General features: G+C 35.6%; 1 protein-coding gene across 1 annotated transcript in view; it reads right to left on the reverse strand.

The window, feature by feature from the left end:
* COG5 (component of oligomeric golgi complex 5) overlaps positions 1–19471 on the reverse strand; it is a 328255-nt gene that overhangs the window by 12445 nt on the left and 296339 nt on the right. The window contains exons 17-19 of the mRNA XM_031938757.1: positions 15780–15883; positions 8912–9149; positions 3243–3319 (exon numbers count right to left, since the gene is read on the reverse strand). Of these exons, the coding sequence (XP_031794617.1) occupies positions 3243–3319; positions 8912–9149; positions 15780–15883 (419 nt within the window). The remainder of the gene's footprint in view (positions 1–3242; positions 3320–8911; positions 9150–15779; positions 15884–19471) is intronic.

Raw genomic sequence — 19471 nt, forward strand, 5'->3', positions numbered from 1 at the left:
TTTCTTCCTCTCAAGGGTTTCATTCTAATGGAAACAAGAAGAATAGATTAGATAAATATGTGTATGTATGTGTGTATATGTATATAAGGTCAACAGAACTATGTAAAGTTATCCTAGATTTTGATATCTCATTCTCTCATTGTGTGTGTGTGTGTACACACCTATATAATACATATATATAAACTACACACACACACACACACACACACACATATATATATAACATACATATGCTGATATGTACACACATACACATATAAACCAACTCGAGTTTCATTCTAATGGAGACAAGGATATATATGTAGATATATAGAGACATATATATACACTCATCTTTATATAAACACAGAGATTCATGCATACATACACACACACACACACACACACACACACACACACATATATATACACACATTTTGCACCATATCTATGGCAACCATGCTGACACAGCTGACTCACTTTTAATAATGAGATCTATTTATTTACTTACTTGGCTTCCTGGATAGCTGAGTCACAGTGACTATTCTTTTGGCAAGGCTAAGCTCACTACACAGGCCACTGCCTGTAAGGTCAACAGAACTACGTAAAGTTATCCTGGATTTTGATATAGTCTCATTCTCTCTCTCACTTTTTTTTTTTTTGTGTGTGTGTGTACATACACACCTATATATATAATACATATACATAAACTATATACACACATATATATAACATACATATGCTGATATAATTTTATTATTTTTTGAAAGAAGAGGCATTAACATCTGCTTTGCCACTGAACCTTAAGAATTATGGGAATTTTCTGTCTGATTTGCATTTGAAACTTCCCAGATATATTCTCTCCAATAGAATGTGAGTTTCTTAAGAGCAAGGGCTCTACTTTTCTATTTGTAACCCCCGAACTTAGCATAAAGCCTTGTACATTCTAGGTGCTTAATAAGCTCCATTCATTCAAGGAGGACAAATTGGTTAGTACTTAGAATACATGAAGGGGGTAATGTATAATTTGTCTGAAAAGATAAAGTGAGACAAGATTATGAAGATTTTTAAAAGTTAAACAGAGAATTTGATAATAAAGGTAAAAGGAAATTCTTCAAGGTTTTTTAATAGGGGAATGACATGGTCAGATCTCTGCTTAGGAAAAAGGGCTTTGGCAGTTTTGGGAGACACAGGATGGAGTATGGAAAACCTTAAGGAAGGAAGACAAGTTAGAAGCCTATTGAAATAATCTAAGAGAGGGTAATCTAAGTGATCAATCCCTAAACTAAGAATCCATGTGAGAAGAGACTCCAAAAATGATCACCTCACCTTGGCTTGAAGGCTTCTAGTGAAAGCAAACCACTACCACCTCAACAACATGCCAATGTGGGCAGCCCAAATCTTTTAGCAATTGAATTGAGTGAACTTTATAAAACATTGGTTAGGGTTGCACTAACCAGTGCAAGCATGAAATAGTGGAAAGAATGTTGGCTGTGGAGTCAGAGGACATGGCTTTGAATCCTGGTTCTCTAAGTTACTAGCTGTGTGCCCTGGAATTATTGTGCTTTCTCATCTATGTAAGGAGGAGGCTGAATTAGATGAATCTCAAGGTCTACTTCAACTCTCTCGATCCTATGAACTTCGGTCATTGCTTCCTGTTCTGGCTCCTAGGCCCAAAGAGAATTTAAGATAGGGGTAGGCAGCCCCACCATCGACTGTGGAAAGAGCCCTGGGAACTGAGAACACGTACTATTGAGATCTGTATCTGAATGACCTCATCCTTTTATGGAAAGCAGTTGAAAGAGCATGAGGAAGGGCTAATTATGGTGCTAAAACAGCTGGAACTGTCAAATGACAAGTGCCAATTCTACATAATGCATGGTTCACATAGATTCTTAGCAAGGACTGAGTACTGACCCTGAGAAGAAGGAAGTGCTAATCATCTAGCCATGTCCAAAAAACTTTCCAGAGGTAAAACTTTTCTAGGATTTGGCAGATACTATTAGGTATCTGAGAAAATCTATGTCCCTAAAATTTTAATTCTTAGGTCAAGAGGAACCAAAAATAGAAAGGGAGAACCTGAATCCTTAAAAGCCAGCAAAAGCTGAGAAATATGGGCAGGTGTTTAAGGACTTGGTCAACAGCTTCACCCCTAAGCATATTGGTTCTTGCAGATTTCTAAGCCGGCCCTTTGGTCACATACTGCTGCTAGCCTTGTAAACTTGGAGTGGCTTCATACCAGAAGCATTTTATATCAGGATGCTCATGACAAGCCTTGTGCATTTGCCAATATTAGTCTCTCTGACAGTGATAGCCTTATACTATCACAGTTTTTGGCTGTGAAATGAAGTCTCATTGAAAAGTTTTTAAGTCTAGATCTACTGTACTTAATTGCAAAGATGAACAGATTGCAACCAACTGACCTATTCTCCCGGTAATGGAATTAGCCAATTATGAATTCAGGGTGGCTAGGAAAAACTAAGTGCCCCATTTTATGAACCCTGTATGTCTGAGGTAATGGTGAAACCTATAGAAGGGGGAGTAGAGATGGTGATCTGTGACACACAGGGAACCAGACCACTGACAAGTGAAATTGTGGTTGAGTCAGGCATTTCTATCTAAGAGTCAGACAATGTAAAGGGCAAAATTCAGAGTCTAAATCTTTCCTGGAATAAGTTTAATCCCTCTTTTACTTGAATACTTGAAGAAAGTAAGTCTAACATGCCCCCACCTCTCATCCTTATAATTAGGGCTTCTTTTAGTCTCAGTTTCTTTGACTGACCCTCATATGACATGTTAGATTATGCTAAAAATGAGATACTAATAGCTTTTTTTTAAAATGTCTGAGAGAAGATGAGATTCCAGCCTTATTCTTGGTTTGTATTACTGTTTTAAGAGAAATATTATTTACTTTGTGTAGTAGAAATTTATGAAAGAAGTCCACTACCATAACATTTCACCAATATTACAGTAAAGTTTTTATATTGTTACTAAAATTTCTGATACTGTAGATTCATTACCATAAAAGTTAAGGGTACACAATCTCCTAGCTAATAACATAAAACATGTTAAATAATGCTTATCAATCAAAAAGGGGAAAACTACACTATTTAAAATTATTTGCAAATGATTTTATGTAAAGTTTCTAACTTGAATCATAACCACAAAAATTTGAAAGGGGGAATTCATTTACTAATGGAATGTGGATATATAATCAGCAAGCAAGAATTAACAAAGAGCAAGTCTGAGATACTAGAACTCACCGGAATGATCTGAGTAAGCGGTAGGACTTTCCCAAGTCTGATACTCTTCTGCAGAGGGGAGCCACAGCCAATTCCATCTGTAAAAACAAAAGATACTGCTTAACCTTTTATTGGAAGACTGTTCACATGGAGCCAAGTACAGAGTAGGGATGGGGTTTGCTCTAATTTGTTGATTGTACCTGACTTTCAACTGATTCCATCTGACCTCTAAAGTGGAAGTAGTACCAGAGCCTGTGTTCAAACTGCAGCTCTGCCATCTATCAATTGCATGACTCTGGACAAGTCATTCATTCTCTACAACTTGCACTTACCTTTTATACCAAATGAAGGGCTTGAGACAGATGACTTCTAAAGACCTCTCTAGCTCTAATGGTAACCAATGCAATTTGTGCCCCCAGTGGTAAAATTGCAATAGGGAATTCAAAGGATGCTAGGGACAATATCCCATAAGGCTACAATACAATGATCTTACTCCACAAACTAGTCCCTTTGAAGAAATCCAAGCTACTAATAACCATGTAAAATAAAGCTCTTAACCACTGATTAGAAAAATCACATTCATCTTATTAGCAAAGTTGGCCAAAAAAAAAAAAAAAAAAGAACTAAGAAATGCTGGAGAGGTTGTGGGAAAACAGATATATTAAAGCACTGTTGGTGAAAACATGAGCTAGCTGGTGTAGCAATTCTGGAAAGCAACTGGAATGATGCCTCAAAAGCTACTAAACTATGTCTACTCTCTAACCCAGATTCTACTAATAAGTCAATACCTTGAAGAAATTAATGAAGAAATTAAAGAAAAGGACCTATAATATACTTTTATGTTTATAGCAGGATATTTTGTCCTGGAAAAAAAATTGGAAACTGAGAGGTGCTCTTTAATTGGGGAATGGCTGAACAAATTATGGCATATGAATGTGAGGGAATACAATTGTGTTATATAAGAAATTATAAAAGGGATGGTTTCAGAGAAATCTGAAAAGACTTATATGAACTGCTACAAAGTGAAGTGAATAGATCCAGGAGAATAACTTACACATTAACAATACCACAAGGACAAACAACTCTGAAAGACTAAGAACTTTCCCACATTTTTGTTGTCTTATACCTTCAGCATGGATAGCTGACAACTCTCTGTAGTGAGTGAGAGAGAGAGAGAGAGAGAGAGAGAGAGAGAGAGAGAGAGAAGGCTGAATACTCTGAAAGGAAAAACATGCCAGAAGAAAAAAAAAAAGAGCAGAAGAATAAAAAAATTAAGCAATAAAAATCTAAAGAAACAAACTAAGTAGGGTCTTTTGCTAATTACAACAAAATAGTTGTGAGCCAGTTTTGAACTTCAGAAAGACTGGACAATGGACAAACCTGTCTTCATTGTGAGAATTTGGAGATGAAGGCGGGAGGGAGGGTTTCACGAGGGGACTTCTTGTAATTTGATTTATATATTTTATGTCCCATTGGTCATCTTAGCGAATGTTTGGATCTAATCACACTGTTTCACCTCAGTAAGCATAAAATAAGATGAATTATACATCTTTATACATAATGTATATAGGTATACATGATGAAATTACATAGCACACTTACCATGAAATTAGTTTATCAATAATTTCTTTTCAATTACCCTAAAGGATTTTGGTGTCTTCAGAGATTAAATCAAAGATTATTTTCCTCAGCCCTTCAGCAGGGTTGAATGTTAAAAACCAAAACATTACTAAAGGAACAAATTACTATATGAGAATATTTGATCCCAAAGTACTGTAAAATATATGATGATGCATAAAAAATCTATACCAAACAACAATATCAAAATGTTACATTAAAAAAAAAATTCATCCATAAAAAATCTTTAGTGTATAGAAAAATCATTATCTTCTGGCAGAGTTCCATTAAAAATAAAGGAAGATACTTTCAAAGGATAATAGAAACACATAGGTTTTCTTTTGGAATTGATTGAGGGGCCAAAAATGAAAATGCAACAGCTCCCCCTTTACCCTTGAAAGTACAGTAGCAGACACCATCAACCAGTGACAAAGATGATTCCAAACCATCAGAGTCATCTTGTTGATCATGGGGCATTACTGGATGCTGCCTGGGCAGACCTGCCTAACATTTCTGAAGAGAAAAAAGTTCTAGAACTAGAACAGGAACCGAGATTGTTTAGTTTCTTTGCCTAAATTTATATAGATACGCACTCAGTGAAATAGATGCAACTACATATTTAAAGGGCACCAGAAAAAACTATAAATAGAAATGGCTACCAACGCCAGGGAATAAACAATTGCTAAGCCAGCTGCCCCAACTCACAGTTTTCCAGGGGGAAGAAAGAAACTGCAGGAGCCTCCAGAAAACAGAACAGACAAGAGGTTCTGAACTAGCAGGACCCGTTGGCCCAGGAGCTACAGAACTGAGTAACGTTGACACCCAGAACTCCTTGTGCCAGCATCCTGGGGTATGCATGAAGGAGGCAATATATTCAAGGGACAGTAATGGAATTGTCAGATCCTAAGATAAATAACAACAAGCTTACATTTGTTTAGTTTTATACTCCTGTTCAAGGTAAGGCGACCTATAACTTATTTGTTCATCATAACAAATCTATAAAATAAACAGGACCTAGATGCTCTCTTTCCAACTCTAAATTCCCATTATCCTATCCTAATATCATAGGATATTAGGACATCATATACTAATTCACCTTTTATGGATAAAGAAACCAAGAAAAGCTCAGAGAAGGTAAGCCATTAGATTAAGTTCACACAGCTAGTTATTAGAAGAGTTACCACACTTTTATGATGACAGATCCAGTGATCTTTCTATTATCTGTCCTTCCAAACTGCTAAATGCTGGTTTGGGCCAAAGTTTAGACTTCATAAATATTTTAAAATGTAAAAGTATTTTCCTTTGAGGCACCTAAAATTTATCTTTATGGTAAATTAAAAGGAAGCCTATAAAAAAACAATCAGAGGCCTGCTATATTATAGGAGTTATACTAGCTATTTTTACTGAGGCCTGGGTCAGGGTAGTAATGCTAGAGAGAAGGGAATGCATCACGAAAACATATCACACCACTAGAATAGGAAGCTTTGCCTACTACAGGCACCTCCCTGACCTTGTTTTATACCTCTCAACAATGACCTTTAATAATGAAGAGATTGAGAGGCTTTTGTAGCTCCCAGGTGAAGCCTGTTCGTGAATACATTTAAGAGTTTGGATGATTCTGAAAGCTAAAGATGAACAACACAGGGAGTTTACCACTGTACTTCCATAGTGCCTATGAAACTATGCTGAACAGAGTCAGTGCTAAATAAAGGTTTGATGAATGAAAAAAACAAAAACAAAACCCGCTACAACACAATCCAAAGATACTCTGAATGCCTGTGAAGCTGGCTAATATTTGCAAAGGTTCTTTACTGAGCCCAAACATGACTTCCATCTGTCATTCTTGTGTCTGTGACCTACATGGGGCTCTACAAGTGAATACAAATGGCAGGAGGTTTCTGAAGTGGGTCACAGGAATAAATATGGGAATCTGATTAGCAGTACCACACAACAAACACACACACCTAGCCTGAGACTTTATAGCCTCACAAATCTGTCAAAGGGCTTACAAGCATACTCCTAGCTACTACTACCTGTACCAAAACTTTCAGCCAGACAATAAACAGATGGCTAAGTCTAACTGGGCTCTGGTGATCATTATGAATTTCATTTAATATCACAGATACAGGAAAGGAGCAGGAAATATTTTGGATAAACGGGTCCAGAAAGAAACAAAGACAAAACAAATCTCGCACAATCCATTTTCTGTATGTCCCATTCATCTTCCTCCCGATCCAAGAGCTTAGCATTTCAATGTGTTTCTGAGAGTGTGGCTGGACTGTGGTGGAAATAGTTGAGGATGATCATCTCCATCTTCAAACCTCCTTAGAAAATAAAGCCCCGGTTCCCCCTCCCTTCCCCATAAACCAAGATGACCCCATTCCTCCCTCTCCTAGAGCACTTCAGCTCTCGCCAACTTCTGCCTGGCTGCCACTCGAATTGGACTTCAAGTGCTGCCTCTAGCAATGGGAAGTCAAGAACCAGCTGGAGAAGAATGCATATGAGCTGGTGGGGGAAGGAGCCTAGGGGAGAGAAAATTAAAAAGGAAAAACAAAAAAAGGGAGGAAAGTGAAGGGGAAAGGAGAATAAAAAGCAATTCTGAGTATAACTTAATATAGTTCTAATACATGATTAAATGGATCCTGGATACATTAGTCTATATTTTAGGGGGCACTCTGTGCAGACATTAATCAAACATGTATAAATTAAATTCTCTAAACCTGAAATCTGGTTCCAGTACTGCAGAAGGAAAAACATAAAAGAAATAAGGGTTAAAAAAAAAAAGATGAGATACTCATATGTCAATTAAATGGCAGTAATTCACTTCAATTTTCATGCCTGGGCTATCGAGTCCTACTTTCTAAGGTAAACCTATTTTCTGCGGTACAGTGGCCTCAGGCTTATCATTTTAGAGGTGCAATTGACAAATTGCTGGGCAAATTAATATGCAAGGAAACCAGCCCCCTTGAAAATTAGGCTCTGAGATGTTTCTCTTTTTGTAAATCATATAATCTATAATGGAGGGTTGAATTTGAAAATCATTCCTGTACGAGCATTCAGAGCCTCATCTTCTGGATACTGAAATAATAAACTAAGACATGCACTCAGAGGCACTTGGGAATAAATACTAAAATTAACATTTATGTTTCTTCATAAGCAGGGAAGAACTGGCAAATCATTATGAATAATCCATGTGAATAATTATTTAGACTAGTAAGACTAAAAGCTTCCTTGAATACAAGTTTACTCCTGATCCAGATTTTAACAAAAATCTTCGTTGACTCCAATTTTTTTAAAGAATGGTTGGGTATGGAGTGTTTATCTTTTGTCCCTCTTACTATTATAGTTTTGTTGAATCCACTGCAATTTTTAAAAGGCAATTTCCTAATGAACTTATTATTATTCTGTCAGTTTAATGTCATTTCCCCTATGTATCACATAATTATTTCAAGGCAGGACATCAAGAAAATATATTATTCCTACTATTTTTTTTCCTCCAAATTAGGCATGGGCACAGAGAGATAAAATAATTAGTACTGAACATATCTGGCCTTCTGTTTATTCATCTAGAATGATCTAAAAATGGAATGGTCATGATGAGCAGGTTCTGAGATTTAAAAAACACATGAGAGCTCTTTGTACTTGCATGACAACAGGCAGTCCCTTCCCACTGGTTTAAAGTGTATCTTCTTGCCAGCTACATAGATCAATCAGAACTGGTATTGTGAGACATTAAGGAAACAAAAACAACAACTATGCTATGTTGAAAAGACAAGGCTGGTCTTAATATGGTATATGCAATTTCAGTTTAATCCTAAAATATTAAAAGATAAAACTTATAAAATGCAATAATAAAAACATATCTGCCAAAAGAGTGACTTCAGGTTTTTTTTTTTTTTAATTAGATTTCTACAGTCATTTTTTTATTAGGTTACAAAGCTCTAAAAGTATAAGATGACAAAAATCTTGGATTTTAATAAAAAAATATAAAGATTAAGACAGGAAACTGAGGCTTAAGGGAACTGGTTTTTTTCAAATTCAAATTTGAAAAAAGTCAGTCCTGTTCCATTTACCTGGGCAAAATCAGCAGCAAGTCGCATTTTTCCACCTTCACCAAGTGGCCTTAGAAGACTGGCATTACGAACAAAGAGTTCAATTGCTCTCTGGGCAATGGCTTCTGTGTTGTCAAAGACAAACTCTGAACATTCAAAGTGTCTAAAGTAGTCATTCATCACTCTGGCAATAAAACCTTGCAACTCCTTCATGTACAGAGAGCAAGGGACATCTGGTTTTCCTGAGCTAGGTAATGATCTGAAAAAGAAAGAATAACTATTTCAAGTATTGATGATCAATTAGTAAGAATTTCTTAATGCTTCTTAATTATCAGATATACATATATTCATAACTATAGTAGGCACAAGGACAAAAAACAATGAAGGAAGAAATGAAAAATCATTTAGTAAGCACTTCCTATGTGCAACACATTGTGCTAAATACTGGGGATCCAAATGGAAACAAGGGACAGTCACTGTTCTCAAGGGGGACACATTCCAACAAGTGGAGACAATAAGAGAGGAAGTTACAGCTGCAAAGAAGATGGAATGTAGCTGATTTAATGTCATTTCCATTCATAAAAACCATAATGATTTCTGATGTCAAAGCATTTGCTAGTGTCAAGGATTGGGGTAGTGAGAATATTCTTCATTGGGTCTTTAGCAGTTGTGATTCCTAAGGAAGTAGGAACTAAAGTGCTTGCAGAGGAAATTCCCAGCTCGTGTCTCCTTAATGGATCTTACTTGGACTAAGGTTTTGTGGATGGGCTGAAAGCAGGGCCACTAGCATGGCAGTACTCTGGGGCTATTCCCAGAATCTTTGGCTTTATCTGCCTGTTGGTGGCAATTGGTTCATGGTTAGTCTGGAGAGGGAATGGTTCCCTTTTTCACAAGGGCCGCTACTCTCAAGGACTCACAATATATTGGATGAAAAAACAGACTCATATATAAGTATGTGTAAAAGAAATATATATGAAATAAATACAGGGTAATTTGAGAGAGGGAACACTGGCAGTTGGGGGGATCCACAATGCTTCATGTAGAAGGTAATGTTTGAGTTGGTACATGAAATAAGTGAGGTGAGGAGGATCTGCATTCCAAGATGGTGAATAGTCAGCATAAAGACACAGAAATGAGAAAAGGAACAACTTCTGTGAGTATACTGTATAATGGGGCTATAAAGATGGGGGAAGGGGAGGATCAGGTCTTAAAGGGTTTCATAGGACAAACACAGCCGTCTCTATTTAATCCTAATGATAACAGGGAGCCATTAGAGTTTATTGGAAGTGACTGGTTAAGTCTGCCTTCCATGACAATTCCTTTGGCAACTGTGCAGAAGATAGATTGGAATGGCAAAAGAGTTGAGATAGTAGGGAGACCAATTAGGAGGCCGATAGTCTCCTATGGTAGTCTTGTCAAAAGGCTTGAACCAAGATGGTAGCTGTACGATGACAGAGAATAGGTAAAATTTAAGATGTGTGAGTTAGAAATGGGAGGTTTTGCTATAAACTTGATTTTAAAATCTAGAAAAATGAGGAGACAAACATAGCAGTGAGATTATAGATTTGGGAGACAGGAAGAATGGTAGTGCTTTCAATAGGAACAGGAAAGCTTGGAAGAAAAAAGAGTTTAGGGCAGAAAGATAACATCTTAAATTGACATTCTCTTATGTTTTTCTTCTAATGTTTCTGTCTTATATTATTATTTCTTTAATGGCATTAATGGTCCATTTTTTTTTATTGCCATGAGTTGAGGAAGTATAAAAGACTGTCCTGGCCCTATTATTTGAAATCTTGCTTTTGATATTAAAAAGATTGCTGAGGAAAGTTATAGAAGATATTTGCCTAAAGATCACTATGAATAAGAGAGATGAACATCTTTCTTTAATGATTTAAGTACAGTATTCACTAGATGATCTCTCAAGGAAATTCCAACTTTATAATTTTAAATCCCAACATTTTGCCTGGTAAGAAATGTTTCTATAATGGTTCTTTGAATAGCATTTTATACATTTTGCAAAGAAGACAGTATTGCCTATCCCAAATATGTTTTTGGCAAAGATAGCTCAGTTCTAATCTTTAACCTCTTCTCTCTAATAAAATTTTGACCATGGAATTATTAAAATAACATACACATGGAATATATTTCCCCCCTCCCCATCCCAGATTCTGAGGGGATATGATAAGTCTTTAATTTAGATCAACAGATAAAATCATGACAATGAAATATGTTTTCTATCTCTTGGCATGTAATGGTATACCATGAGACAATTTCAGACAAGGCCAATATGTAGATTTGACAGTATTTATTTGTTACAAGGAAAGGCTTCTACTGAATAGAAATTTTGGAGGATAATATAATAAAGGGTGATTTTGAGTGAAGAAAGAAAAGGAGAAAAAGTATCAATGGAATATTAAAAAAACAAGAATGAAGAAGAAAGTTTAGAAGGGTACAAGGTCAAAGCAAGGCAATTTTATTACAACTGTGTTAAATTCTATATATATTAAAAAAAATAAAAATTGAACTGTAATAGTTCAAAGTTACAAATGTATTACTCTTTTCTATTCCTTATATATCAAAATGGAAATAAAGAAACAAAAATTTATTAAGTGGTTACTATGTATCAGGAACTATACTAAGCACTATGTAAATATTATCTTGTGTTGGTAAATTCATGATAGAAAATTTAAAGTAAAAATCAAATCTGATGCCTCAGAATAATATATGTATTTATATATGTACATATTATATGTATGTATATACATATTATATGTATATGTATGTATATCTCTATTTCTTTATGTTCATTCCATAGAGAATACATTAAAGGAATACAACATATTTATAAGAAATAAATTAAAACAAAAATTGTTTTTAAATTTTGTCAAAACAAAAATTAGTAAGTAGCTGGTAAAAATTAATCACAAATATGACTGTCTATACAATGTTAAATAGGTATATATATATATATGTGTGTGTGTGTGTGTATATATATATATATATATATACACACACACACACACACACATAAAAACACACCTATGCATATATAAATGTGTTATCCATGTTTGAGACAGTTGTGATAAAAATTGGTGAGGGACCAGAGAAACATATTCAAGCTATGGAAATGTAGAATCTTTGATGGAAACATAAAAAACTAGGTTTCTGGCAATTTACTAGCTATCTTCAAGTATAGCAAAGATTATTGCAAGAAAAATGCTAATTGGTTGTTCTTTATCTCTGAAGGAGAAGACAGAAATAGAAGTTATGGACTTAAGTTATAACAAGAGGGACTTTGTCCTAATTGAAAACCAGTGGAATGGTAAGACATAGATAGCACTCATTAGTCAGTGTTTCTCTCTTAAAAGAGATACTGCCAGGGTTGTCAATGCAAGTCTTTGGGGTGAACATCAGGACCTTGTTTTCTTTAGGATTTTCTTAGTGTTGAACTAACTGAAAAAGGTTATTTTATATGTAATATATATAATATGTAATACCTATTTAGGTACGTGTTTCAACCACACAGTTTATCTTAAAACAACTTTTGGTTTTTTTTTTTGTTTTGTTTTGTTTTTTTAGGGAAGGCATTTAACTTAAATTTTATTTTATTTTATTTATTTATTTAATAGCCTTTTATGTGTACAGGTTATATGTATGGGTAACTTTACAGCATTAACAATTGCCAAACCTCTTGTTCCAATTTTTCAACTCTTACCCCCCCCCACCCCCTCTCCTAGATGGCAGGTTGACCAGTAGATGTAAAACAACTTTTGAATGATTTTCCTAGAGGACCAGAAACATAATCTGGCACTAGCTACCACATCAAGAAGCCTGGTTGTATAATTAAATATATTATCATGGGAAACCCTTGAATCAATCAATGAAACATCTATCATAGGCCATGTACTGCGGGACTGTTTAGAGATTCCAGTGGAACACTTGGCATCTTGGTAAACTTTGGGGCCCATGTAAGGTATTTGCCAGAGTTGAGGTTCTAATGAAAATGGCAAAAGCTTGTTTTTAAACAATGATGTTATAAAGATAAGGTGCCAAGTGATGAATGCTCCAAGAACAATGCTTCTTGCAATATTCCTGGAAGTCTGGGACAAATGAGCAGAAACAAAGTTTTTTTGCAGAAAGGGAAGATCAATCAGCATCAGACAAAGCTCTGAAGTCACTATCATTCACATCCTTTTAATGCTCAAACTTCCCATCCTGTGAGATAGCAAATGTGCCTGCTTTTAGGTACCCAGCATCTTCTTGGTCTCTAACCCTCTTCCTAGTATCAAAACAGAAAAGAACACACAAAATCATTTTATATTGGGGTGATAGAACAAATTTTAGTGTGAGTAAGTTTTCACCAATGTATTATTTTAGCCAGGTATTTTCATTTTATTTCTAAGTGTGGAATAAAAGTTTTGGCCTTTGCTAAAAGAATTTTACACATTTATCAAACAGATGCAAAAAGAATGCAAAAAATCCTTTTTGGACAGAAGCAAAAACAGTATTTCAGTGCTCTGGAAAACACCACAATCTTACCTTGAGACAAGGTAACCAAGAAAGGAATGTATATTAATGAGATGTCCTTAAGAGTCTATGCTGAGCTAATGTGAGGTAACCATGAGCAAGCCAGACTGGAGTAGTATTGAAAATAATACACTTTATTTGTAGTCAATACTAATGTGTGCCAGGCACCATTCTAAGTAGAACAAAGATGCAAAGAAAGATAGAAGATATACCTTGCCCTCAAAGAGCTCACTATCAAAGAGGAGAGACAACACATAAAAAGAAGCTGAAGGGATGGGGGGAAGGGGAGACTTCTCAGGGTTGGGGAATGATGGGAAATGGTCTGAGGAGTTCTGTGTTTCAGGTCAGATTTCATCTTACAGAATGTTAAGTTTCTAAAAATGGTGGAAGGTAGGCCAGCTGGATGAGAAATGATGAGGTGAAATCTCTGGTTGCCCTCTTTAAACAGAGTCTGGGGGGAGCTGCCAAATGTCCAACACACCCTCCCCCCTTTAAGCAGAAGAAGAGAGGCCCAGGGACAAAGGGGTGCTCAGAACGACTGAGTTTCAGAGTTGATTTCATCTTGCAGAAAGATGAGTTTCTGGAGATCCTGAAATCCAGATCAGCCAGAGAGGAAATGATGGAAACTAAAAATGGCTTGAGATACCAGTCTGGCATCTAGCACTCAAAGAAAGTGTGCTTTTCTCAATGCCCTGAGGACTGAGCCTACTCTATAGGGAAAAGAGGTATGACAAAGGCCACATTTCACAAATAGAGGGCTGAGTCAAAAATAAAAGATGATGGTTACATTTATACTACGGGGTCAAACAATTTCTACAAGATAATGTGTGCAAATTCTAATGATTCTAGGCTTCTCTATGGTCTTAGGAACAGCATCTTTCATTCCAAAGAAAATAATGTAAAGGATCTCCATCGCAACCATTTCTGGGAATATAATCAACAGACAACCATCACTTTTGGGTCTCTTAGGGACAGTCCTAACTGGAGAAACGGAGTTGACCTTGGGGACTTTCATAAGGTTCCTTCCAGCCTAAAGTTTCTAACATCTTTCACTTGCAGAGCACACAACACTGTTCTGTCAACCATAAGTGACTCATTTCTGGCATGGTAAATAGAGGTTTGATAACAAAATTAGAGTACTTTATGCTTGAATGGGATTTTTTCATGGTATGCTGAACCTAGGTTTAAAAAATCATCCAAATAATGAGCTCATTTAAGAAATTGGTTCATAACTGTTAATCTCTATGTGGACAGGATATATCTAAGTAATAATTGCTCACCTGAAAATACCCTCTATCAGCAAGTACATGAATAACTCCCCACTTCTTCAAAAATAAACATTTTTAAGCCTCACTTTTTGCAGGCATTCCTCATTACTTTGACTGGGAAGCCTCAGTGACTCAGCTTCTTATTATCAAACTGAAAGGAGGGAGGGGATATGAATGTCTGTAGATTAAATAGTTTAAAATTTTAAACTGCCTAAGGCTCTATAAGAAAGGCAGTTTAGAAGTTTTCTTAGCAAATATAAAGGGCAGTTTTTTGATTCAAGTATGTTTTACTTCCCCTCCCTGCCTCCCAGAAGCTTGAGTTAACTTGCTGTAGAGCAGTACTGCATAAGTTCACCGAATTTCATGATCTCTACTACATTACTTCTCTTATAATTGTAAGAAAAGATGTAATTTTAAACTAATCTACAAACACTCATGAACCTACAAAGTTCTGGACATTCTATGGTTTCTCTAGTAACTTAAAATATAGCTAAGACATATATATGTAAAATAATAGGGAATAGTACAAAAACAGTACAAAATACAAGATTGTATTTTAATGCCAAAATTGCCAAATGGATTCAGAAAATGGAAAGCTCATTATGTACTTGTATCAGTCTAAAAAGGTGTCATAGGAGATAGGAATCTTGGTCTAGGTTGTGAAGCAAATGCTAGATTTGTATTACTAGGGAGAGAGAAAGCATTAGTTGAAATGACAGTAGTCTGTATTATGGGTTGAAATGAGGAAGGGGAACGTGGGATGGAGACTGATGAGAACTAAAACTACCCAAGTAAAACAGAGTCAGTTAACAGAAGACTTTTGAATACTAAGATGAAAATTCCAAGCTTAATCTGATGAAGATGGAGAGTCACTGTCAGTTCTTAATTAGATAGTGATGTGACAAGCATTAAATGAGAAAAGTTAATTGAGCAGTAGTATGCCAGTTGGATTAGAGTAAAGAGAGAGATAAGCAATCAAGACCAGTTAAAGAAATTGGTTTTAATAGTCTAAGCACTAAATGATGAGAACCAGGATGAGGTTTGTGGCAGAAAATAACATACAGTATATGCAGATTTTAATAACAAGTAATTACCCAGAAAAATCTTCCTGATGCATAGTGATGATTATGGCCTCTATTGAATCTCCCACTGAAGTCAGCAAAGGTTGCACAGCATTCCCCATAAGAGCATGGATTGTCTTTAAAAATAAAGAACAGGAATAAAACTGAGAAAAATCTACAAAGAAAACTGATAAGTGAAAAGAATTTTGGTTAAAAAGATTATTTTTTAGCACAAAATTAAGACAATATAAATTTCCTAAATAGAAATTCCACTACCCTCCTTTTTCTTCTGTCCACACTTTCTCCCTTGGAAATTTTATCTCCTCCCCAGATTTCAAATCTATATAGCCAAGTCTAGTAAAGAAGTTTAGTGAATAAATCCACCGGAAGTTATTTTTGTTTATGCTATTGGTTCATTCAATTCAACCGGGGTGTCTCACTAGACCTATAAACTGTCCAAAACAAAACTTTTCATCTTTCCCCCAAATCTGCCCTAAGAGGTGTAGCAAAGCCACATAGTGAAGATAGAGTGCTGGACTTGAGATCGAGAAGGCCAAAGTTTGAATCCTATCTCAGGTTCTTACCAGCTGTGTGACCCTCAGTAAGTCAACTTCTTTGTGAGTTTCACTTTCCTTATTTGTAAAGTGGGGAAAATAATAGGACCAAAAATAAATGCTAGCATTTTAATAGAACTTTAAGATTTACAAAGAGCTTTACAAATAGTATCTCATTTTATGTTCTCAACAAACCTAGGAGGCAGATGTTTTTATAAGCAGGGTTATATAGTGAGTAAATGTCTGAGACAGCATTTGAACTTAGGCTTTCTTGACTCCATGGCCAATTTTCTGCCCCTAGCTGCCTTTAGGTTCTATAAGGATCAAATGAGACGTAGCAGTAGTGCGCATCACAAATCTTTAAGCACAAGATAAATGTTAGCTTTACTACTATGGCTATTATTTCTGAAGATGGTACCACCTCTACATTTCCAGCAACACATGCTTGTACTTGTATCAGTGGTATCTTTGACTGTTTTCTTCTTCTTCTCAATGCTCATAACATCTCAGTTATGTCAATTCTGCCTTTCTCACACTGGCCCTTTTTTCAAACTTGCTGACCAGCACTCTAGTCTAGGCCCTCATCACCTCTTTCCTGGACTGTAATCATTTCTCAGGCGTAGTCACTCCTCTACTAGTTTCTACACAGCTACCAAAGTAATCTTCCTAACTAATCTAATCATGTTGCTTTTCTCCCTATTTCATATAGGATAAAACAGAAACAGATACATGTCCTTATATGACAATTTATATAGAGTCTTCTCTGAATCTCTAAATCAGCCCAACTGTTGTCTCACTCAAGTTCAGAAATCATTGAAAATCTTAGATCTTCAGGGTTTGGTTTTATCAGAAAAAGATCCTTTACTAAGGAAATTTTTAAGCTCTTTACCCCAGCTTTTTCCTCATGGAAAAAGCAACCTGAGAATACTGCTCACCTGTTAGGAGGGCCAAAGGTCCCACAATTCTGTCTTACTCTCCCTAGTCATGTCTCATAGTCTAGTCTCTCTCCAGTCTATTTACAATTATGGGAAGATATTTCAGGGCACAATAATTAGCAAATCCATTACTGAAATTTGTTCTTTTAGCCTCCAGAGAACAAAGCTGGGGCAATGGGTGGAAGCTGAAAAAAGCCAAATTTAGTCTTGATGTCAGGAAAAATTTTCCTAACAGAGCCATTTCAATGTGAAATAGACAGCTTCAGCAGATAATGGGTTCCACCTCATTGGAGATTTTCAAGCAAAGGTTGGATGACTACCTGTCAGGTATAATTTTGTGGGTACTGTTTTCCCCTTCCTTCAGTTTTGGACTACATGGCCATTTAGAGTTCCCTCTAACTCAGAAGTTCTGTGATTTTTAAAAATTATCTTTGTTTAGAGTTATGTGCTAAGACCAATTTCTAGCTTAAGGCACAGCGTCTTCACTAAAAGTATCAGTAGGCCTATGTTCTTCCACTTTCACTCTCATCCACTATTATCACTGGGAGACTTCAGCATATATTTATTAAATTTTTGTTTTGTTTTGAAAATGCATATTTATGTTTGGGTACAGAGCACTATACAATCAACTCAACTAATAACTTCATTACACAATTCTGTAACCTATCTATCTACCCCATTTTTGCCACAACAATATAGTCACAACTTAGACCTTAAATTTTCTTAGAATTTCATCATTTTTTGCTAGCGACTTCCAGAGGAAGAACTGATCAAAGCATACTATATTTCACTTTCTTTATTTTTTTAATTGAGGGAGGGGAGGAAAGTTTTCTTTCACTACATGACTAATATGGAAATGACTGCACATTTATAACCTGAAATAAAACTGCTTACCATCCCAGGAAGGGGAGAAAGGAGAAAGGAAGAGAATTTGGAATTCAAAATTTTTAAAAATAATTGTTAAAAATTGTCACTACATGTAACTGAGAAAAAATGAAATATTATTTTAAAAAAGAATATCTCCATTTTCAAGATTAAAACTTCTCACTCTAATTCTATTCTATCCTACTGTGACTTCTATTTCTTTGATCTATTCATATCTTGCTAGTTTATCTCTTTTACTTGGGTTTTGCTTGTTTCCACATCTAGCCTTAGTGCCTAAAATTAGTCCCTTTAATATTTCATCAATTACCCTATAATCCCTTGCCTCCAATCTTCCACTGATTCTCAGCTATGGAACTTGCACCATTCAGTTCTCTCAATTCAGGGAACTTCTACCATCCAATTTCTCTACTCTACTCAATGGCAGCAAAACTGGAAAGAAGAAACAAAAGAGATGTGATTTTATCTACTACAAATTTAAGGTACATAACCTCAGAGAGAGGTTATATATTAGTGATTGTATTAGTGATAGAATATCACTAATGCTGGACAATTTTTCTATTGTACTTATACTGAATTCCTTATACACAAAGTACCAATACCAAGTATTTTGGTATTTTCCTCTCTCTTCAAGCTCCCCAAAACAATCTTACTTGTCATTTTAAAACCAGATAGTCTAACCTTTTATTTCATTGAGAAAATTTAAGCCACCACCACTATCTCATCTGTTTTTCAAAAAATGGTTAGGATCAATCACCTTTCTCTGTTTTCTATGGTCATAGAAGAGAAAGCCTTTTTACACTTTCAGGAATACTGATCATTTTCACCTGCAACTTCCATTTTTCTCTTTCCTACATCCTCCAGGATTCTACTGAAGCAATTATTTTTCTCTTTCATGAATTTTAAATCTCTTCCACTGTCTTTCATTTCTATCGACATATATGTTCAGGTCTCTCTAATCTTAAGAAACTTTTGCATTCTTTACTCTTGGCCCATCCAAGTACCATACTGTTTCTCTTCTTCCCTAAACTATTAAAAATCTTTACCCAGTTCTAGGTAGTCAATGCTTTCCTTTCCTTGTTTGTACTTTTGTACTCCCTATAAAATCAGATTTCTAACTCTTGTCATTATACTGAAACTATTATGGAAAAGTTAATTAATTTCCTCTTAATTGTTGTGTGCAATTGCCTTTTTTTTTTTTTTTTTTCCAGTCTATAGCTTCCTGAATTTCTCTGAAGCTTCTGACACTGTTGATTACTGCCAGTACTAAATTGGTACCATTAGTACCACTGGCTTCAGAGATACTATTTCTTTTCCTTATTGTATCTCACCTCTTTTCTAACAACTCCTTCAC

Source organism: Sarcophilus harrisii, chromosome 5 (assembly GCF_902635505.1).
Source record: "Sarcophilus harrisii chromosome 5, mSarHar1.11, whole genome shotgun sequence".
Taxonomy (NCBI): Eukaryota; Metazoa; Chordata; class Mammalia; order Dasyuromorphia; family Dasyuridae; genus Sarcophilus; species Sarcophilus harrisii.